The 22,580-nt window shown below is 39.6% G+C and overlaps 2 protein-coding genes and 1 non-coding gene across 4 annotated transcripts in view; all 3 read left to right on the top strand.

The window, feature by feature from the left end:
• Positions 1 to 112: 112 nt before the first annotated feature.
• LOC119723337 (hydroxymethylglutaryl-CoA lyase, mitochondrial-like) lies at positions 113 to 6,254 on the top strand. Of its 2 annotated transcripts, none has more exons than XM_038193912.1 (8): positions 113 to 252; positions 1,346 to 1,411; positions 2,079 to 2,186; positions 2,360 to 2,514; positions 3,086 to 3,239; positions 3,359 to 3,547; positions 3,760 to 3,885; positions 5,192 to 6,254. In XM_038193912.1, the coding sequence occupies exons 1-8, from the start codon at positions 154 to 156 to the stop codon at positions 5,291 to 5,293; spliced, it is 999 nt and encodes a 332-aa protein (XP_038049840.1). In that variant the 5' UTR covers positions 113 to 153; the 3' UTR covers positions 5,294 to 6,254. The 2 variants fall into 2 exon arrangements, with proteins under 2 accessions (XP_038049840.1, XP_038049839.1); XM_038193911.1 differs by having other exon boundaries at positions 114 to 252; positions 1,343 to 1,411.
• On the top strand, positions 5,430 to 5,502 carry Trnat-ggu. The gene has a single exon. It is a non-coding gene; the product is annotated as a tRNA-Thr (tRNA).
• A 641-nt stretch (positions 6,255 to 6,895) lies between the features above and the next one.
• The window catches only part of LOC119723336 (myosin-VIIa-like), a 34,406-nt gene continuing 18,721 nt past the window's right edge, over positions 6,896 to 22,580 (top strand). Inside the window, exons 1-21 of the mRNA XM_038193909.1 lie at positions 6,896 to 7,080; positions 11,431 to 11,521; positions 11,658 to 11,771; positions 12,324 to 12,476; positions 12,743 to 12,927; positions 13,168 to 13,289; positions 13,809 to 13,951; positions 14,271 to 14,384; positions 14,715 to 14,945; positions 15,403 to 15,662; positions 16,312 to 16,390; positions 16,782 to 16,913; positions 17,230 to 17,365; positions 17,964 to 18,208; positions 19,192 to 19,253; positions 19,383 to 19,566; positions 19,728 to 19,907; positions 20,320 to 20,415; positions 21,084 to 21,290; positions 21,513 to 21,734; positions 22,305 to 22,514. Of these exons, the coding sequence (XP_038049837.1) occupies positions 11,504 to 11,521; positions 11,658 to 11,771; positions 12,324 to 12,476; positions 12,743 to 12,927; positions 13,168 to 13,289; positions 13,809 to 13,951; positions 14,271 to 14,384; positions 14,715 to 14,945; positions 15,403 to 15,662; positions 16,312 to 16,390; positions 16,782 to 16,913; positions 17,230 to 17,365; positions 17,964 to 18,208; positions 19,192 to 19,253; positions 19,383 to 19,566; positions 19,728 to 19,907; positions 20,320 to 20,415; positions 21,084 to 21,290; positions 21,513 to 21,734; positions 22,305 to 22,514 (3,093 nt within the window). The 5' untranslated portion in view covers positions 6,896 to 7,080; positions 11,431 to 11,503. The remainder of the gene's footprint in view (positions 7,081 to 11,430; positions 11,522 to 11,657; positions 11,772 to 12,323; positions 12,477 to 12,742; positions 12,928 to 13,167; positions 13,290 to 13,808; positions 13,952 to 14,270; positions 14,385 to 14,714; positions 14,946 to 15,402; positions 15,663 to 16,311; positions 16,391 to 16,781; positions 16,914 to 17,229; positions 17,366 to 17,963; positions 18,209 to 19,191; positions 19,254 to 19,382; positions 19,567 to 19,727; positions 19,908 to 20,319; positions 20,416 to 21,083; positions 21,291 to 21,512; positions 21,735 to 22,304; positions 22,515 to 22,580) is intronic.

The raw sequence follows: 22,580 nt of genomic DNA, 5'->3' as shown, positions 1-22,580 counted from the left end.
AACAAAGTACGTTATTTTTGTCTTCGGAAGCAAAAAAAAAAATGTGAAACGAAAGTAAGGCTACATTATTCCTTCATCAAGTTGGACAGCAAGAAGAGCATGCACAAAACATGATGATTGGATCGATGGGTGGCGCTATTCCCTAGATTCAACATGGCGTCTTCCATGTCTTCTTCTGGCGCTCGCTCATGTCGGAGGATTTTACAGCTCAATCCTTGCCGATTTGTGAAAAGATATAGCTCCACGATTAGTGTAAGTGACCTCAAATGGTAACAATCATGATTTAAAGACGCAAAATTACATTAAAACGGGGGTAGATTTATATAAAAGGTGGATATTTTTTTGCCCAGTTTCCGGACATAGGGGGCCGGCCAGCTAGCACTGGGCTAGGCTCAATCTAGCTCTACTGAGTGGAGCGCTGAATTACGGGTACCCCTCCATACTTTTACTAGCATGGAGGGGTACCCGTAATTCAGCGCTCCACTCAGTAGAGCTAGGCTCAATCCATGATCATGATGAGGCTTGACTGAGCATGGAGGAAGGTTTGTGTTCCTTCCTCCATGCCATGGGATGAGTATGACCATGGTATGACTTTATCATATGTATCCTCCTTATCGATAGGCGCATGCTTTTGCAAAGGTTATAACTTTGTCAGTATCTGACAAGTACCACGTGAGCATTAGGCCTACCACTGTACCAGCCCCATAAATATAAAAATGTGGCCAATTTACTAGACTAGCTCCATAAAATAAAGGCCACACTTGGAGTTGGAACATGTACCCGAAAATGTAGAACTTTGTCAAGTTTTAATTTTCACATTTAGAATTTGCTTATTCAGGCCTATGCTTTTATTATACATGTACATGTAAACACACTCACCCTCTTTAAAGTAATATAGGCCTAAAGGTAGTCCCCCCTTTTTCAGACGTCTACTGTTCGTGTAGTTTTGTGTTTGAAGATACGCTAATGTGTGCAAACGAACCTGGAAATTACACAAAATATAGACGTCTGAAAAAAAGCAGCCACCACACCAGTTTAGGGCCATTATTTTTTTAATTGAATTTAATTCCTTAGACTGTCTCCTAGATGGAATAGTCCAGTTGGTGCCAATGGCCTTGGTGTATTTGGAAGATTTAAGGCTGTTTTGTGGCTGTTTTGGGTGTGAAATCTGATGGTTTTAGTGGATATATTTTTTTTCACAGGCCATGGCATTTAACTTAGGACACTACTTTCACCAGATCGCATCAGACTACTCTCTTCCTACCATATCATATATCATTCATGTGCACAAGTTTCTTTTGTCACTATTTTGATCATTTGTGATTCTATCTTGCATTGCTAGAAGGACGCCCTTCCGTCTGCAGTAAAAATCGTGGAGGTTGGACCTCGGGATGGGCTTCAAAATGAGAAGGTGAGATAATATTTTATTTTTGCAAAATAGAGAAAGGGCAAATCTTAAAGTTAAATACATGTAATTATTATTTTTTGTCTTGAAATTGCAAAATTTTGTATTTTTGATAGTTTGTGTGGGTCACACGAAATCCACGTAAGACCAAATCATACAAAAATGTGCCTGCATACTTTTTCCTTGCCGCATCTTTTTTTGTTTTTGTTTTGGTATTTAATTTTTACTTTTTTTTAATGGGAAAATGTGCCGTATTTTCTGATGTTTTTACCGTCAGAAATATCTTAAGTTGTAATAGTTGCTTCCGACATAAATGAGTGGCTATTTTCATGTTTAAAAACCTACTTTGAAAAAAGTGATGTCAATTTTGGCAATAACAGTATCTGCCGTCTGGGAAAAAATCTCACATTGACGTTGGATGTTTTGAAGAAAAAAAAAGACCATACCTTGGATCTAACATTGGCAAAAAAAGTGGATGCATCCTCCTTTTTTTCCAGTCCGGATGAGAAACTAAGTTTTTTTTAAAATTTGGCCAAAGAATGTTATCTTTTAATGATGAATAATACTCATTGCTATATCTGTTCATGTTGTGATCTGTGATTGGTAGATTCATCTTCCTTTGAGACCTTTAATATTCTTATATTAAATATATTCCTTTGTTCCATCACACTAGGAAATTGTTAGCACAGAAACAAAAGTGGAGCTAATCAACAGATTGTCTGGAACTGGACTTAAAGTCATAGAGGCGACCAGTTTTGTATCCCCAAAATGGGTACCACAGGTAAGTAACATTCCCCCCCCCCCAAAAAAAAAGAAACCCAAAAAACAAGAAACAACTTTCAATAAACTTTTGATAACTTAATAAATTGTTAATCAGGGGTGCTATTATAAACACATATTTATTTAGCAAACAAAAATATGGCTAGTTGTTAATTTGTTTTATTTGATGACCAGATGGCAGACCACACAGAGGTGTTGCAGTCCATTAAGAGGAGGGCGGGAGTCAGCTACCCTGCCCTAACACCCAATGTCCGGGGCCTGAAATCAGCCCTCCTGGCCGGTGCCGAGGAAGTGGCCATATTTGGAGCGGCCTCAGAAACATTCAGCAGGTGGGGTTATTCGCTCAAACTATGAATGATCTGGAATCACAACTCAATCACAAGTCAATCACAAGTCATCACAAGCCAATCACAAGTCAATCACAAGTTCATCACAAGCCAATCACAAGTCAATCACAAGTCAATCACAAGTCAATCACAAGTCAATCACAAGTCAACCACAAGTCAATCACAAGTCATCACAAGTCAATCACAAGTCAATCACGAGTCCATCACATGTCAATCACAAGTCATCAAGTCTCATGTCAAGTGTCAAGCTATTAAAATGTACTGTGACAAAGGCAGGGATGTTTGGACCAGACTTGTAATCAAAATTAGTCACTAGTCACCACAAGTCACCACAAGTAAATCACAAGTCAATCACAAGTCACCACAAGTCACCACAAGTTGGTGTCTGCTTTAAGTATGCACTGGCCGTAAGGTGATATAGACATTTCAATTTGAGAAGATGTTTCTCAAGAAAATTTGAAACCCTGGAGCAAATGACAGAGTAATAACTTTAAAATGACTATCAATCCTATACTCGTTTTGATCTGTCAACAGTTAATGTCATTTTTTTTAGGAAGAACATCAACTGTTCAATTTGGGAGAGTATTGACAGATTTCAAGCCGTGGTGGATGCAGCAAAGCAAGCTGGTGTTGCTGTACGTGGTTATGTGTCGTGCGTTCTGGGGTGTCCGTATGAGGGGAAAGTACTCCCTACTGCAGTTGCCCAGGTAACAAGACAAGACAAGCCTGTTAATGCTGGTCCCAGAGCACACACAATTCTGGGGGGGGGGATCACTTCTATCATAGTATTCAACAATTGTTTTTATTATGATTATTACTTTTTTAGGTAGCCAAGAGGTTGTATGACATGGGCTGCTATGAGGTGTCCCTGGGTGATACAATAGGGGTGGGCACCCCTGGTGAGATGAAGCAACTCTTGGAGGTTGTCACAAAGGAAGTGCCTGTAGAATGCCTGGCTGTTCATTGCCATGATACTTACGGGCAGGCTTTGGCAAATATATATGCTGCTCTGCAGGTGAGAACCTACTGTGTTGCCCAGGTCTCTTGGAAGGGGGAGGAGTAGTCGTGGGTCAAGATTTCTCATCACCCACCCCCAAAAAACTGGCATTATCAAAATAAATCACTCACCACTACCTGAATCACTATCATAACAATGTCTTGGAAATCATGTCTTGCTGGAGCATAGTGTTGTGAGAGTGCAACCTTCTTCCTTCTTTATGATTTCAGTGTGGTATTAGCGTAGTAGACTCGTCTGTCGCTGGCCTAGGAGGCTGTCCGTATGCCAAGGGTGCTTCAGGCAATGTGGCTACAGAGGACTTGGTCTACATGTTGGATGGACTTGGCATCCAAACAGTACGTATGCTGTAACTCTTTCTACAACCAAGTTCCGTCACTGACTATAATGAGCTTTTATGTGTTTGCCGGACTAATGATTTTACCAGTTTATTTGTACAAAAAGTTGACCAATTTTTCATCTTTAATACGTATAAACCTTATAAAGGTATTGGACACCATCTGCAATACATTCAAAAATAAGGGAATAAATGTGTGCTCCGGAGGTTTTTATCACTCGTTTAATACCGCTTAGAGTTTGGGTGCTGATAATTACCCGAGCCGGAGGCGAGGGTAATTATCAGCACCCAGACTCTAAGCGGTATTAAACGAGTGATAAATACCGACCGAGCACATATTTATTCCCATTCATAAATACCTTATCCGTAAAAAAAATTCAAATAATTCGTTCAAAAAATCCCGATTTTGTTCAACAAGTTCACTTCATGCTTTTTGAAACATCCCTCTAGCAAAATAATGGAGTGTTCAGCTGGCGAGTAAGATGTAAACAACCCTTTTATGGAGATTGACGCGCGCGTAACATGTTCAGCGCGATGTCACGCAGAACGCACCTGGGGCGTTGCGTTTTGAATTTAGAACTATAAAATTCTGACTCGCTTGTAGTGTTGCGCATGCCTACGTGAGGATTGTGAACGTTCAACCAATGAAACGGTAAGAGGCACTGGATTTTTAGGAGTCCACATTTTATTGTGACACTGGGAAAGTGTTTAAGACCAGCTAGCCATGTCTTTATCATCCGTTTAATACCGGCCACGTGACGGGCTCTCGACCAATAGGAATAGCTAAACTGTCTGAGGTATTTATGAATATTCAATAATAGGATCAATCATTGTACCCCAATTATGTAATAATTTATATAACAATAAATTATATAATAATGTGCTGTCATTTTCGACCTAAGAGGAAGTACTGTAATTTTCTTGTGATGGTTAGTACCAAACCATTATAAGAAAACTGGCTTTTTAAAGGAAAATACCGCCCCAAATTGGCCGAAGTTAGTTTAGTTTACAAACAGTTACATATTCATGAATGAAAGTTAAGTTTCTGAATTTCTACTCAAAAAAGCGTATCTAGATGAGCTGTAATTTGGCCAGGTTAAATAAACCCTGAGGCAGTTTGGCCTTAAGATTTTTGACCTGCTGGATCTTGCTACACTGAGCAGACCTCTCACTTTGACAAGTGTTGCGTCTTTGTGTTTTCTGCAGGGTTGCCAGACTATAAAACATTTTGACGATTAGACTAATCCATTTTTTTCTCCAATTTTTGTTAAACACTGTTTTTTTTTCTTTTTCCATTTTTCTTCCAGGGAGTTGACCTCCAAAAAGTGCTAGATGTTGGCAATTTTATTTGCAAAGTTCTTGGCAAATCTCCGTCTTCCAAAGTTTCCAGGGCTATGAGTAAACTGTGAAGTAAAGCCCCACAAGTCTTTTTTTCAGTGATCTGAATGTGATGAGTTACGTCAAAAGCAGACTCTTATGCTGGTTAAAATGTATTCAATCACTTAAACAAAGACATTGACACAATAGGGAACTACTAACATAGAGGGTTGGATAGCTCAGTTGGTAGAGCACTGGAATGGTAATCCAGAGGTTGCAGGTTCAAATCTTGCTTCAGTCAATTCTTTTGTTCAACTTTGAACAATTGTTATAATGCACCATGTCAGTTTCCCTTAATGACTTTTTGAAAAAGACTTTCCTTTGCATTACTATGTCTGTTTGAAGTTTGTGATGTAAAAAAAAAGTGAAAATATATTGCTTGTTCAAGTTTTGGGTCATACATTTCTTGAACCGATACACCTCTACAATAAAAAAGAAATCACCTTTTAGGGTAAACTTTAGGTCTCAAACTTTTGCAGTATATTTAGACAGGATCATAAATCTGAAAAAAACCCTGACTATTAAGGACAACATTTTTGGTCGGGATCTTTTGCAGTATATTTTAGTTACGTAAGATTACACATTTGAAAGAAAAACTGACAATTGAAAAATGTCTGGTTTTGACAATACATGTACTTCAATTTTTTTTAAGTTTTGTTTTTACACACATGAATTGCTGTATTTCTCATGCAATTATTATTCATTTTTATTTTCAGTCAGTGCTTGAGATTTATCCAAACAATTATAATTAATTATGTTGAAAAGTAATCATTTCCTATAAATCAAGTTTTTGTGAATTATGTGAATTGTTGCAAATGTCTATACAGAGCCTTAAAGCTTATAAAACAGACTATTTATGTATATACCTGTATAAACAAAACCTTAAAATCGAAAATGGGATAGTATAATATATTGGGGTGAACAGTCCCCCAAATTTCCTGTTTGACAAATTAAAAAAAGGAGACAAATCCAGAATTTCTGAATTGTCAATTAGTATTTGATTGTGGTTATCAGATCGTCATTTTGTTGAAAAAAACAAAACAAAACAAAGACAATTTGTGAACTATAAGAGTTGGACACGTTCAGCTGTTTATTGTCTGTTGTTTGAATGACGTTTTTGTAGTTCTGGTGGAGTACAAGTTGTGGGAGGGGGGGGGGGAGGGAGAGAAATTTTGGTGTTTCCTTCTAAAACTTCATGTTGGTGGGTTTGGGAGGGTTTCCAAATATTTACGAGAAAATATTTCCTGGATTGCTCCATAGGGGTTGCCAGTTGCCACTTGTGGGCTCCCCCCCCCAAATAGTCAATAGCCACCAAATAGTCAGTACCACCGTAAAAAGTAAACAGCGCCCCCTTGGGACTTAAATGGACAAGATTACACCCTTTTTGTCTTAAGAAATTGATTTACATAGAGTGGAAATTCTTAATGTTCATTTGCTTGAGGACATTATTATATATAATTATCTCCCACCTTTCAATCGAATAATCGACTAATACATGAAATAAAAAGGGCTCATTTCTTTTGGGAAAAACAGGCGGTTATATTGGATTGCGGCAAATATCGCTTACTTGGGCTACAAAATAGTACGCCTAATAATAATGAATGGCGTTTTGAAGACCTCGCCTCTTTTGGGCGCTTATAGGCGCCGTCCGTCACGATAAAGTAAGAACGGGGAAACTGGCGGATTGGGTGTGTGCGAACGAACTTCGTGTCAATTTTGCCGGTTTGTCGCCGAAATTGACATTGTCAGGACACGACAATTCGCAGCCGATGACAACAAGCCCTGGCCACTGGAATTGTAGGAAAGGTTTGATTAAAAGGTAGATATGACACATTTTAAAGATGAAGGACATCGGGCCTAAATTAGGCAATAGTGCCGGTGTTCAGTTCAGAATCGCCGGTAATGTAATCGCCATTTAACATGGAGGTAGAATTATTAGCGAAACGTGAATCGAGGAACTTGGAGTTGGACATATGTGGGCAGGTGGGACCATGGTGGATCTGGGAGGGACTGTATTTTGGCCTGGTTACCAGATTGCAGAGTACTAAATTTAAACAGAAAGATGATAGAATCGGACGGCACTGGACATCACTTGGCCATTATTGGCACTAGTGCAGAATGTTATGGATTGGTGTAAAAAATGTGTTTCTCAGTTTCAATGCTTCAGTATGTTTTCTTGCTAAATTTGTCTTTTACTACATGTTAATGTTATAGCTTACTGATGGCATAGGTCACTGCAGGGAAAAAGCCCCAAGCAGTCTGTTTATTTACAATAAAGGTTTTGTAATTTCAGAAAATGTGACTGTCCTACATGTACCTGTTTTAGCACAGACATTTGTGAGTCACAGCAGTTCAGGCGCTGTCATCATCAGATAATTTTACCCCTATAGTTTTCCTCATAAATAAAACTCCTGTCCTCTTTTGACAACATTTAACCTGCCGATATTCAATGTGATATTTTAGCGAACTAGAAAACAAAAAGTTACTTTTCTGCTGGTGACTATGTAAGTAAATTTCAAAACAGGTCTTACCATGTTTACTTTTAAAGCATTGTATACAACTTAGTAGGCCCTATGGAATGGTAGTAGTCCATCCGACCAACCTTTCATAAAGTCTCTAAATAGTTAAGTATTTTCTGTTGAAATAATGTTAGAAATGTTTGTCCATGTTGTCTGTCTGTCATGGTTGTTTGTCATTGATTGTGTTATTGGAGGGCCTACATTAGTCCCAATTTCATTTTGGAAACACCTGAACGTGGTGTCATGTATGTAGGTTAGTTTAGGGCCTAAATAGTGGCTATCGTTATGGCAGCCGTAACACCATTTTGATCGGCTATCGTTAGGGCATTGCTGAAGGTACCAGGATCGTATACGATGGAGCGTATACGATGGAGCAGAGAATTTAGTTTTTCCTTTTTGTTTTTTAATTAGAGCCTAGTTTTCGTTATTTTTTGTGTTATCAAGCAAATCCTTTTTAATGAAGCACATTTCATTAATTTTTTTTAGTGATCTGTGGAATTGGTGGATTTTTTTTTAAAGGGGAATAAAGTCCGAGAACCATTTGGTTGATAGTCTGGTCCCGTTACCATAGCAAAAGATCACAATGTTGAATATTGTCAGTCAACTGTCATAACATTAACAATAGCCACTGCATTACTTTTATGAGCGTGAACTAGATTGTTCTTGTAGGCACTTCCACTGGGCATGCACAGTGAATGTTTTGAGGCAAGTTTACAAATCATACCAGTTCATGGTATGCTTTGTTTTTTAATAGATGAAAAAAACATTTATACTTAAAAGAAACCCAATGATGACTTTTGAAAATTTGCCAGAAAATGTATACTTCGTACACATCCAATGAATGTGAGAAAGTGGCATCCGAAGAGAATACCCTTTGTTTTTAGTTATGATTAAATTTTTGGTTCTTTTACACGTTATTTCATAACACAATCTTAATTCAAACAAGTTTTCCAAATTTGTGTCTTTTAAATTTCTGCAGTGTTTAATGTTAATGTTAGTGTTAAATGTTTTTATGCAATTGATTCTTTTTGTTACTTTGTTTGCCAGCAAATTAGCTAGGCGGAGCCAAACTTTGTGTGTACTTCATAACAGTCTGAAAAGAAACTTAACAGTAAGTTTCTAATGAACTTCTGAATTTCTATACTTTTTGTGCCTTTAGAAGACAAAATTTTAATTAATTCCGAAAAACGTGTTCTCTTGCCTATCAAAGTCTTTGCTTTGGTGCCTCATTGAAATTTTCTCATTATTTTGTTTGTTATAGGCCAAGTAATACTAGTTGATTGTCCCCTCCCCTTCCTTTATTGAGGCTACATCAATTTTTTTTTTTTTTAAATTTAGGCATAACATTTTTAAAAAAGATGTTTCAGAAATTCAAATGCTTATAATAGCTTTACTGATGATCAATAAGCTTAACTTTTAAGAAGGTTTTGTGGTCATCAACTAGCAGACAACTACCCAGACCTATCAAGTAAAAAGGGCCTCCTCCTTTTTAAGACACATATCGTGTAAACTAAATATGGGTGTTTTAGCCAAATTTTCAATTTACAATAAAAAGGCCCACATTCGGATGATCAACTGATGATGTTTTTTTTACTTGGCCTTACATGTATACTGTAACTGTTCCTTCTATATAACCTAGAAGTAATTTTCCGTTTATAGAAGAAGAAATTTCCAGCATGGCAGACTTTCCTTGAAGGTTTTGAAAGGAATAAATTTAGTTTCTGGGAAAAATTTCCAGAAAAAAAACTGAAAAAGAGACTATTTAAAGACCATGGTTCATTTGGGCTAGGCTGACATGTTTGTGGCCTCTTTTCCAATTGAATCATGATCACAGACACGATTGCACACAGACTTTCACTCTGCGTACTAACGTACGTGTTTGTACACGGATTCCCCGATTCAGTTCCGTGTGTAGCCCAGTTTGTTCAATCATAACATGGCGGACCAGGGGATGAGTCATATAACAAGGCTTATTGTTGCCCGGTATGCGTGCCTATTGTGTGCGTTAGGGCTCAATGCCGGTGCGGTTCAACCCACAGTGCATAGTGCGCAGAGGTATAGAGACACGCCTGCTGGGGCTGTCCTGAAATTAAAACTTGTTTATGGGTCAGTGATGTCAACAAAACAAATTCCCGTGTGTGTTAAAAGATCTTGTATCACGTGTGTACATGTATATAAATTTTCACTTAAAATGTGCATAGACATGTACATGTGTACGACGTACATGTACCGTAAGCAGTCTTTTTGTCTACTGTACCTGTACATGCAAAACTGTTTTGACCTTTGAGACAGAAGTCAAAACCAGAAGTCATAAATCACCAAATGGATTGTCACGTACACCAACAGTGTAAATTTGTCTCCGATTACAAGCCGATAAATTCACAACTTTGCTACAGCCCAAGTGGAATAACAAACAAGTTTTTATTTCAGCCATGTGACGCATTCAGCGTTTTAGACACTCCGTATATGCAATTTATGTACATGTAGATTGTGGTCCATCAAATTCCATATGTGGGTATACCATATATAATGTTATTGTTTGTGATTACGTGAACCGTGCAACAGGTAGTTTCTTCAGAGTGGGTACATTATGTACCAGTTCTATCCATTTACATGTACATGTGGGTGTTGATAAAAAGGGAGTGATTTCAGATATGAATCATCGTCCATTTTTCCAAGGATCTTTATTTCTCACGAGGCATTTATTGTTGCTTTTCTGAACTTTCTGAAATGGTGTCACAGAGCCAGTAGAGTGAAATAATTGGTGTCATGTTATTAATTAACAAATTATTCTGGCACAGTTTGTCTTCCTACTATCACTATTGGCAGGTTGGTTACATTTAATTTGTATTTTGTTCACTAAATTTTGTTTTGGGAATTTTTGTTCAGGGCTAGGGGTTGCTAAACTGTATTTTGTTACAATTGGTTGGTAAAACTTGCACCATCGGTAAATTTGTTTTAGTAATTTTTGACCCGTATGTGTTTAGCATGAACTTTCCAGGGAAGTTTCCATGCTGAAACATAGAGAAATATGCCAACTTACAGAGTGAAGCTTGCTGGATGCATCTATGTTTGTGCGCATACCTATGTACAACTTGTTCTTGGGTCAGCTGATTTTGTCATTGTTTTGTGTGACAATTAAAATATAAAAATAGGAGCTTGGAAAGTTTTGTTTAGCTCGGAATATTTCATTTTGGCGACCATCCAAATTCATATTAAAATATGGAAAGACAGAAATTCAGTATATTTATTTTCATTTGGCTGTTTGCATGTTTACATTTGTACTCCATATCTAATGCTGTTACGGCCAAAGTCGAAATACACCATCTGTACTATATTTCATTTTGCCTTGTACAAACAATACACGTTTGTTTCTACACTGGGGATGACTGTTGTATTGTTATTTAAATTGTTCGTCTCATAACATGGGCATGAATTAAAAATGTTTGCGCCCAGGTTGACTTCAAAATGTTCTGCGCAACGGAATGATGAGTCAGCACTCTATAGACTCTGTGCACCGACGTAGAGGGGGTACCATTGAGGGGGTACTTTTGCATGAACAATCTATATTGTACATTTCCATCATCAATTACTGACTTAATTCAGTTTGTTTGTATTTTCATTCCAACACTGTTTTTGTCCCTCTGCAGCTGACGAAGTTACATGCATCGACGGAAGGAAATTTAGTCCGAACGGAAGTGTTGCCTTGAGGCAAAAATCACCATGGTGATTCTCACAAAGGTTCGTATGCGTCATTCTGGAGTAGTTTTATAAGTTTCGGTTCTAAATATTTATTGTCAGCTAAATCTTCATCGATAATTTTAATTTAGTTTTTCAGCAATTGTTTAATTTGTTTTTTTCTTCTTCATGCTTTTAGGGAGACTGTGTTTGGCTGGAGGATCCAAGGAACTCTGGGTCCAATGTGCCGATCGGGGCAACCGTCAAAATCGCCCAGTCGGGACAACTACAACTGTTGGACGATGAGGGCAAAGTAAGAAGCATTAAATTTAAAGAGAAAATTATATAGTACTTTCCCCAAGTATCACTGTCATTGCATAATAGTCAGAAAAAAATTGGGGATTTAAACTTATTGGACACCATTTTGCAAAAAAATTATTTTGGCAGATTCAAGGAACAATAAAATGAATCTAAAGCAGGTAATTAAAAAAGAAAAAACAATTTTCAAAATGTTAGCTCTGTAGATACACTTTTTGAGAAAACTGTGAGAATGCATTTTCAGAACATGTAATGTCACGGGAGTTGGGTTAAAGGAATCATGGGAAGAAACAAATCACTGTTCTTTTGAAGTGCATCGAGTGATGATATCCAACTGTATAAAATTAATGCACGGATCTTAGTTGATAAACTGCCAAATTTTTCAGGCTTATTCAAGAGTATGATAAGAAATGGGCTGGTCACGTTTGGGATAATGTTTTTGCTGGTCCCAGAGGGCCAGCCTAGTGTCTTCTTTGTACCTATCTGACTGACCAGCTTGAGTTTCTTAGTTTTGGTTTTCTACAATTTGATCTACTCTGTGTTTTAGGATCATTGGCTGTCTCGCGACGTGGCCTCCAAGTTGCGCACGATGCACATTTCCTCCAAAGATGGAGTGGAGGACATGATCAGACTTGGTGACCTTCATGAGGCTGGTATCCTGCGCAACCTCCTCATCCGATACAATGACAACCTCATATATGTAAGTGTCTCGTGGAAAGTCAGTGTCCTTGCATAAATGATTGAACAAACCCTGCCTCACGATGTTATGAACAATCACAGCCATGCTTAATGCCAACAAATAATTGATAAAACTGCTATTGCCTTTGAAGTGAAAAAACAACCTCACCGCACTGTGATTCCTGATTACAAATAAATAAATAAATAGGTTATTTTAGTCTCATGTGGATTTGTAAAGTTTATTGTTAACTCGCTTACACTATTTATGTTACCTTTTTTTATCCTCAGACGTTCACCGGTTCCATCCTGGTAGCCGTCAATCCATACCAGGTTCTACCAATTTACAACGTTGAGCAGATCAACCAGTACAAAGACAAACGCATCGGGGAGTTGCCCCCACACATCTTTGCCATTGCCGACAATGCTTACTACCGCATGATACGCGGACAGAAGGACCAGTGTGTCATCATTAGGTAATTTGGTGTTTGTGTTCTTGGGCAAGACATTTTACTTCAAGTGCCTGTCTGTCCACCCATGAGTATGTGTGGGTACCTGTGATAATAGATTCCAGATTGTGCCAACTAATATCTGATACAATGCACATATTGCGGATAAACTTTCTGTCTACAGCTTAGAAAAATCTTGAAATCTGATGCTCATGGTATTCGCATCAAAAGTGAAGTATTTTATATTCCTTTCCCATACTATCATAGTGGTGAGAGTGGTGCCGGAAAGACAGAGAGCACGAAACTCATCCTTCAGTTCCTGGCAGCAGTGAGTGGTCAACACTCGTGGATTGAGCAGCAAATCATTGAATCCAACCCAATCATGGAAGGTATGTCGTAAAATGTTTGCAATTTAATCTTATTTCAATTTCAAATTCAATCGAGGACCATTAGCCAACTAGTGGTTGATTTGTGATGCATTTTTTAGTCAAATGCTGGTCAGAACCTCATCACAAAACCTATTCAAGTTTCCCGCAGTCATGAAAAATCCTGGAATTCAAAACTACATGGAATTTGTTATTTTACAATGAGTCAAGGACAATTCTCACTCAAACTTGCTTATTGCTGGAGTTTGGGGCCTCTGTTGTTAAAAGGTAACAAAAATGTAAAGTTTAGACTGAATTTATTTGATAGTTTAATTTCTTATGCATGTGGTTACGTCTAACTGTTTCACACTTCAAACATTTCATGTACTATGTTCAAAATCAATTGCCAATCTGAAAGAGGTTTATAGTCACTCAACTTCTATTTCATTTGTTTCAGGCTGTTTGAAAAAATTTCCAATTTCATTGTATTCTAATTTGATTGAATTGTTTGGTTTCACTCTTTTCCTTCCTTGCATCTTAAAGCCTTTGGGAATGCCAAGACGATACGGAACGATAACTCCAGCCGATTCGGCAAGTATATTGACATCCACTTCAGTGACCGGGGCGTGATCGAGGGAGCCAAGATTGACCAGTATCTGCTAGAGAAATCCAGGCTGGTTGGACAGGTGAGTCACAACGTAACTGAGTCAGTCACAAGTCATCAGAAGTCAACCCCAAGTCAATCACAAATCCTGACAAGACAGTTACAAGTCATCCATTCTCAAGTCAAGTCGCAAGCTTGGTTTCAGAGCTGTAGTTGAGTCACAAGTCAATCGCAATTAAATGACAAGTCAATGACAAGTGATTACAAGTCAGTCACAGGCAATCACAAGTCATCACAAGTCATCACAAGTTAACCACAAGTCACTATATAAACTAACAGTAACAATTTGAGTCTGCTGGGAGAGTCTTACAATATTATATTTGTGTTTATTTTCCTGTTAGCTCCCAGATGAGCGTAATTACCACATTTTCTACTGCATACTGAAAGGCTTGACTCCAGATGAGAAGAGTAAACTTGAACTTGGTGATGCTGAGGATTATACATACCTTATCCAGGTTAGTTTACAAATATAACACGGTTTAATATATAACTGAGGATTACAGTTAGCTTAATATTCAGGTTTGTATACAGCATGGTTTAAGATATTACTGAGGATTGTACATGATGTTACCTTATCCAGAATATTATACAAATGTAACATGGTTTAAGATAAACTGAGGATTACAGTTACCTAAATATACAGGTTAGTATACTAATCCATCAATGGTTTAAGATATAACTGCAGATTATAGTTATCTTATCCAGCTTAGTATACAAATACAACATTGTTACAGCATCATTCAATAAAACAAATTGGCCCATTACCAATTTTGATAATTCCTCAGGGTGACTGCATATCCTGCGAGGGCCGTGATGACCAGAAAGAGTTTGCTGATATCCGCTCTGCCATGAAGATTCTGACGTTCACCGAGACGGAAATCTGGGACATCATGCGCCTCCTGGCTTCCATATTGCACTTTGGAAACATCGACTATGAGGCCATTGAGGCATCCAACCTGGATGCGACGGGCTTCCACAGTCATCTGGAAACGGGAAGGATCTCAAAGCTACTGGAGGTTAGTGCTGTCGGTGGCAGAAGTGGGATAAGCCCGGTGTCAGAAGTGGGATAAGATGTAATATGCTATCTTACTTCTGCCACCCAAAAGGAAAAATACATCAGTTGTATGGTATTTTTGTGTGTGAAATATGCATTTAATCAACGTTGGACACTAAAAATTGCCATGGGTCTTGTCGTGCTCAAACTATTTACCATTTAACGTTTGAATTATTAACACATATAATACAAAGATCATAAAAGTTGTGTATTTAAAAATTCTAAAAATTCTGAAAGGTTCAGTGGGGATAAGAAGTTGTATGACCTAGTTATTTGTGAAATGATTTAATGATTCATAGTTTGCATTTTACCAAAGGTGGATGGTAGAAATTGCCGTGGTTCTCTTGCTTCTCAAATTAATTACCATTTAACATTAAAAATCATTTACATATATAATACAAATGTCATATAAATCATAGATAAACCAACGTGCCTTGGAAGAAGCACTAACCACGAAGTCGACCACAGCACAAGGGGAGGTCATCATCTCGCCGGTCAGTCGCCACAAGGCCACCGATATGCGGGATGCTCTTGTCAAGGCCATCTACGGCCGCATGTTTATCTGGATTGTCAACAAGCTGAACGAGGCCACCTACAAGCCTCCCCAGGACCGCAACGCCACGCGACTCAGCATCGGGCTCTTGGACATCTTTGGCTTTGAGAACTTTGGCAAGAACAGGTAGATAATAATCATTATTATTAGCTTTGATCATTGGGTCCTTACATGTAAATATTCCTTATGCCATCTCCGCTCCATGGGGAGTATACAGCTCGAAGCAGCCATTTTTCAGCTAATTCAAACGCAGTAACTGTCGCTGCCCTCACAGGTATCCATTTACTCATGCGTGGTGAGAAACAATTAGTGACAAGGTATCTTTCCCAATCACAAAAGCTGTACTGAAACACACAGCCTCCAGAACTACCATGCCATAGCTCATGTATCCAAATTGTTTATAAAGTGAAACAAAGAAATTGACTAGAGTGGGACTTGAACCTGCGACCTCCAGCACACCGTACCAGTGCTCAACCAACTGAGCTATGTTGGGGGTTCCCCAATTCTCAATGTCATTGTTCAAGAGGATCTAGTCAGAAGACATATGTGTATGCTATGTGGAGAGGGATATCGCCCAAAGTCAAGATGCTAGCAACATTAGCAGTGCTGCAAACCTGGGGAATGGCAAAGTGGAAATCACCCATAGAACTATTTCATATCTTTTAAGTTTTTACAAAATTATTTACACTTTGTGATTTGTTACATCCTACATTACGTTTTATAAAGTTGCCCTAGTGCTTTCTGAAATCCATTTTTTCTTGCCCTTTTTATCCAGCTTCGAGCAGATGTGCATCAACTACGCAAACGAGAATCTTCAGCAGTTCTTTGTCAGACATATTTTTAAGTTGGAGCAGGTAAAAAAAAAAAATTACCCTTTTCATTTTGTTCAAATATTATATGTGAATTATGTCAACAGAATACCATTACTCCAAGTTTCCCTTTTCCAAAACCTAAGATTTAGAATCTTGTCAAATTTGTATTTGTAACTTTTTTGTTAAACTGGCCAATGTGTTTGCAGCTATTTATGAGTTATTTAATGACCCTTGACCCACATTGACCATTGACTCACATTGATCCTTATCCCCCATTAACCCTTGTCCCCCATTGACCCTTGTCCCCCATTGACCCTTGCCCATATTCACCGTTGACCAATGGCCCACATTGACTCTTGATCCTTATGGACCCTGACCTCCATTGACCCCAACCCCTTTGATCCTTGACCTTTATTGACCTTTGACCCTGCAGGAAGAATATGACCGGGAGGGCATCAAGTGGCAGCACATCAAGTTTGTGGACAACCAGGAGACCCTGGACATGATTGCAGCCAAACCCATGAACATTATTGCCTTGGTGGACGAAGAAAGCCGCTTCCCTAAGGTCAGTGGGTGAAGGTCACATGCAAAATGAGTCAGGGTCAAACATGGGCCCTGTTCAAATACCCAGATAGGGTGCTGACCAACATATAAATTGCCATTGGTTCAAATGGCACAAACTTTCTCTTTAACAGATCAGGAAAAATGCTAACAATTCTCATAGGTGTTTTGAAACACTCATAAAATTAAAGGTAGATTGAACCGCTTTTACTTTCTTGTTGTTATTTTTGTGGGATTATCAATGATATGTGGTGGTTTGTCTGTCCAAAGATGATCACTCCTATTAGCCTCTCACCTTTTAATTAACTGATTTATTCCAGGGCACAGATGCCACAATGTTGAATAAGTTGAACGGGCAGCACGGTCGCAACCCTCTCTTTGTCCGTTCCCCGGGGGCCCGCAGCACCCAGTTTGGTATCAACCACTTCGCTGGGACTGTGTACTACGAAGCTGTGGGTAAGGCCTGTTTTAAATACTGTGCTACTGCCATCGAACTCAATTAATTTGACTCACCACAGCTAGCATGACGTTTGGAACCATCTAGCTTTTTCAGATGATTTTGGCGCGGCACTGTCCTTTGGCTCAACAGGGTTTGCTGCATTTTTTTGTTCTGAACGGTAGTGGTATGGCACTGTTCCAAATGCAATGCCAGTACTGTGCGGAAGTCTATTCAAGTTGAAGTTGGGGCAACCATTTAAGGGATGCTCAAGTTCACAATGACCTCTCTCTCATCAAAATCTTAGGAAGGGAATGGGGCACTATTACTTGATGGCGCTGAAAGTGCTGTGAAGTGCCGGAAAGTTATTTTAATCATGGCAAGCAACTCTAGATGTATTCAGTGTGTATTGTTAAGCTTGACATTCAGAGACACTGCTGTGCTATAGACAAGCTATTCCAAGCCCAATTCAATTGAGTTTGGCACAGCGGAGTTTATTTTTGCTACAAATACCCATTATAAGGGACCTATTGCAGATAAACTTTTTGTCCGCAACCTATCCCGGATATATGATAAGATGACGCAAGTAATTTTGTGGTGTGTTTGAACATCCGCCAGGTTTTTTGGACAAGAACCGTGACACCTTCAGTCCAGACTTCATCAAGTTGATCGAGACAGCCGGCAACAAGTTCTTGCGACGTCTCTTCCAGACGGACATCAAGCAGAGCGGAGACTCGCGCAAGAAGTCGCCCACCCTGGGCACGCAGTTCAAGAAATCCCTGGATGCACTGATGACCACGCTCAGCCAGTGCCAGCCATTCTTTGTTCGCTGCATCAAACCCAACGAGCACAAACGGGCAAAAGTAAGATGAGTTTTTGTTTGAAAACCTACTTCTCGAGCTGACATATTGAACAAAGCAATCTCAGCGGTTGAACTAAATCAAGTGACTGTTTTTAACAGTTGAGTTCTCCCTGCCTTCATAACACAGGATTGACTGACTGCGACTTTTACATAGCTTGATACTGCTGTACTTTGACTGTAGGAGATTGATAATTCAACTGTGCCTTCCACTTGCCTACTTTTGTCTGTTGACTAAATTTGAGTAGTCACAGTGCCTACAAGAAATATGATCTGCCTGTTGGTGACTAACCTGTGTAAAAGGCATGGCAGGGAACCAGGATAGAATTTTTTGTTTGTCTGTGACTGTTCACACAGCAGGGGGGGGGGGGGGGTATGAAAACAATTTCCGAATAAAAAACAAACTCCATGTGGATTTTGAGCCGATTTTTATGATGCTGCTTAATGGTCGGCCGAAAAGTTGTGCTAACTATAGCAAAATATCATGCTAAAGTTGATGCACTATTTCAAAGCATTGATCAAGTTTGGGCGCAAAATATAGTTAACAATAGTTCGACTAAATAGGATCAATCGAAGGATAGTTGGTCTACTCCAGTTGACTATTTGCAGCCTGGGCACAGTTACATCGCTGGTTAGCAGTAGCTAAGCACATAATATGAAACAACGGGGAGTGGGGACTTTTGGCCATTGTTTGACTAGAGTACCATAGGCGTTAGTTACATCACAAATCAACCACCAGTTGACTAGTGGCCCTCGCCTGAACTTCCTTGTAGCTGTCCCAGTGTTCGCACATGCTTGAACATTTCTGTAGTTTTGTCATTAAACTGCAACAAATCTTTTTCTCTGAGTTTAACATGTCGTTTGCTGTGCTTACTGCATGCGTTTTCCATGAAATGTGCTCATTTGCTTAAACAGCGCCGTGAATTTGGTCCCAGATTTTTCCAAGCCTTCAATAATTTGTTCATTTTCATTTTCTTTGCTTGCTAGGAATTTGAGAGGGATCTGGTAGTCAGGCAGCTACGTTACTCCGGCATGATGGAAACCATCAGGTAATTCCAAAAAGATTGGTTACCAGCCAAAATGACATGTCTAAGCATTACTCTTGGTTGGTTCTCAAGCTGATTTTCGCTTACCAAATTGATATGCAAATTGAAATCTAACTCCTTTTTTAATTATAGAATCCGTCGCGCGGGATATCCAATCCGCCACACTTTCAAGGAGTTTATCGATCGGTACCGCATGCTGGTCATGGGTATCCAGCCCTCGCACAAGGAGGACTGCCGAGCTGCCTCAACTAAGATCTGCAAGGCACATCTTGGCACCCAAGACTGGCAACTGGGCCACCACAAAGTCTTTCTCAAGGTATTTGGGCAGATCCAGTATTGGGTTTGCAGCTCACCGTGGACACACTATTTTAAAACCACCTTTAATCATTTGTTTCTTCTAAACAATACAACTTGAGGTGGAATAATGGTACTGAGTTCTTCACCAAGTGATTGATTGACATTGTTTTGTTTGCGCAGGACGCCCATGATCTCCACCTGGAGCAGGAACGAGACAAAGCGCTGACGGCCCGCTGCATCATCATCCAGAAGACGTTCAGGGGATGGTTCTATCGCAAACGCTTCCTGAAGATGAGGAAGAGCGTCACCATCATTGCCAAGGCCTGGCGCAAATATGCACAGAGGATCCGCTATCTCAAGGTAAGTGCTGAATAAAAATACTCCTCCCATAACATTGTCTATCATGAATTATGGGCTCTTGTGCACAAATTAGAGAGTGCGCTTTTTGTCACTTTCAAGGGCCCTGTGGATTGAAGAGTTCCGTAACATGACCCACTGGAACAAATCGCAGAAGTTTCCATATGTACATGTAATAATTTCTTTGAAATTGGCAAGTTTATTGTAATTATTTTCTTCATTTAAAAATGTAGCTTCATAAAGTGAAAATTGTTTTCTTATTTTTTATGCATTTTAAAAGCGATCATGCCCACTTCAAAAATGTAATTAGAAAAATGTGCTAAAAATAACCTTTCTTTCTTAACGTCGTTACTGATAATTTGTCAGTTGAAATACATGAATACTGATGAGTTTGATTTGGTTGGTTTGACCACAGATGAAGCGTGGCTATCAGCGTCTGCAGGCTGTGCTGCGTGGGAGAGTGCTGAGCTATCGCTACCAGTTCATGCGGAAAAGACTTCTGAAGTTCCAGGTTGGTATTTTAAAAATCTGGATTTAAGGAAGCTGTAACGTCAGAGGTTGTTTTTCAAAAAAAAGGGGAAAAAAGAAAAAAAAAATGTGTGCATATTGTAGAAGATTACATAAACTGGATCCACTGCATTCTTCTCTAATGAAAATTGTGGTCATTAGTTGGTTAGTTAGTTGTCTGCACTTGAGGAGCGCTGTGGTCCAGTGGTTAAGGTGTTTAACTCATGTGCCATGGTACGTGGGTTCAAATCCTGACAGGGAACATGCATGCTTGTGTTCTTGGACAAGACACGTTACTGCAACTACCAGTCTTGGCCCAGGAGTATGAGTGGGCACCTGCAAAGGAAGAAACCAGGTTGTGCTTATCTCAAGCTGGTGCAGGGAAAAAAGTCCCATTGCCTGATGAACAGTGGTAATAACTGAAGCGCTTTGAAATCTTTGGTATAAAACACTGTGTAAGCACAATGTTATTATAATGTTGTTATGCATTATTAAGGGAAAAAACAAACATCAAAATCCAGTTCATTAATAAGACTAGCCTGTTGGTAGTGGACAGTGGTAGTGAATTATTTGTGTTCCTCACATAAATTACATATTAATCCAATAAAATATCAGTTCTTTAATAAACAGAAGTTTGATGCTTGATTTAATGAATTTGATCTGTTTTGCCAGGCTCACTGTCGCGGACACCTCGTCCGTGCTGAGATCAGCCACTACCTGACCAGCATTATCAAGATCCAGGCTGGTTTCCGTATGGTCCTGCAGCGCCGCCAATACCAGAAGCTGTTGGCAGATTACCGACGACGCAAGGAGGCGGAGCGCATCCGTCTGGAGGAGGAGAAAAAACTCAAAAAGCAGATCGGAGCCAAGAAAGCAAAGGTAAGAGTGCATAAAGTTCTGTTCAGTTTCTGATAGCACTGTCTGGGTCATAAGTGACAGTCAGTCAGTGGGGTGCAAAGCACCTCTGGGACCAGCCAAAACCCACAGAAAACCAGTCTAGAAAACATGAAGACAAGCAAGTTCTAATGATTCACAGTCCCACACTTTGAGCGTGGGATTCAAACCCTTTGTCACATCTTCTGCCTTTGTCTCCAATCGCAGGAGGAGGCCGAGAGACGTATGCAGCAGCGCATCCTGGAGATGGAGGAGGCAGACAAAAGACAGGAACTGGAGGAGGAACAGGAACGCATCACCAAGATGGAGGCCATTAAGGAAGCCGAGAGGAAACGCAACACGGAGCAGTCCACGGCCGAGGTAGTGGACGATCTCTTTGGGATATTTGATGACGACGGACAGCCAGACCGCGCCCCTAGAGGATTTGAGGTGTGTATAGATTTATAAGGCACATAAGATCATTTGCATTTATCCCAAAAGTAACCTAAAAGTTTGCTTGGATTAAATGGCTTGCTTTCGTTTAGACGAAATCAAGTAATGTAGGTAATTTCCAATGATCAGTCAGTTGATATTATTAATATCGTGTGCTTGGATGTTGTAATTTAATTGGTCTAGGACGGCTTTGTGTCTGGGCAATAAAATGCATGTCACACACTGAGGGTGAGCATTACGCGCATGTGGAACCTGCCGGCATGCTAGCTTTGCGCAATGAGATGAACTGCAATATCAAACACTAAGTCTCATGTCCGGGAGGACATCAAAACCTTCAGTTATCAAAGGTTGCATCACAGTGATTTAATTTATTTCGCACCCCGTCAGGGCGCATAGCACCCTCGGGTGATAAAACTTCATATCCCACATTACAGCAGTCAACAATTGGTAAATATCACATTGAAAATGTCAAATTCCACATGTGTGGGAAGTCTGTCACATGAATACTCAACTTGTTGACAAGCAAAGATCTGGAGTTGTGAAACATAATTTTGGATAATTTGACAGGATTTGGAGAAGTCTCGCCGGGCAGCCATTGAGTTCGGCCCAGATGATGATATGATGGCGCCCGCGGTACCCGAGTCTGAAGAGGACATCTCTGAGTACAAGTTTGCCAAGTTTGCTGCCACGTACTTCCAGGCCGGGGCCAACACATCGTTCATCAAGCGTCCCTTGAAAGAACCACTGCTGGACCTGAGGAATGAGAACGACAGACAGGTCGGTGGAAATCATTAAGCCTTACTGTCTCTTTAACCCGTTACCACTGTGCTACATTGTTTTACA

The sequence above is a fragment of the Patiria miniata genome, unplaced genomic scaffold (genome assembly GCF_015706575.1).
Source record: "Patiria miniata isolate m_02_andy unplaced genomic scaffold, ASM1570657v1 HiC_scaffold_17, whole genome shotgun sequence".
Taxonomy (NCBI): Eukaryota; Metazoa; Echinodermata; class Asteroidea; order Valvatida; family Asterinidae; genus Patiria; species Patiria miniata.
This window is presented reverse-complemented; position numbering and strand designations above follow the sequence as displayed.

Excerpts from the sequence above, each read along its gene's own strand:
- LOC119723337 (XM_038193911.1), top strand. The coding sequence starts at position 154 with ATGGCGTCTTCCATGTCTTCTTCTGGCGCTCGCTCATGTCGGAGGATT. Across the intron at positions 253-1,342 it reads GATATAGCTCCACGATTAGT|AAGGACGCCCTTCCGTCTGC; the intron begins GTAAGTGACCTC and ends TTGCATTGCTAG. Across the intron at positions 3,240-3,358 it reads TCCCTACTGCAGTTGCCCAG|GTAGCCAAGAGGTTGTATGA; the intron begins GTAACAAGACAA and ends TTACTTTTTTAG.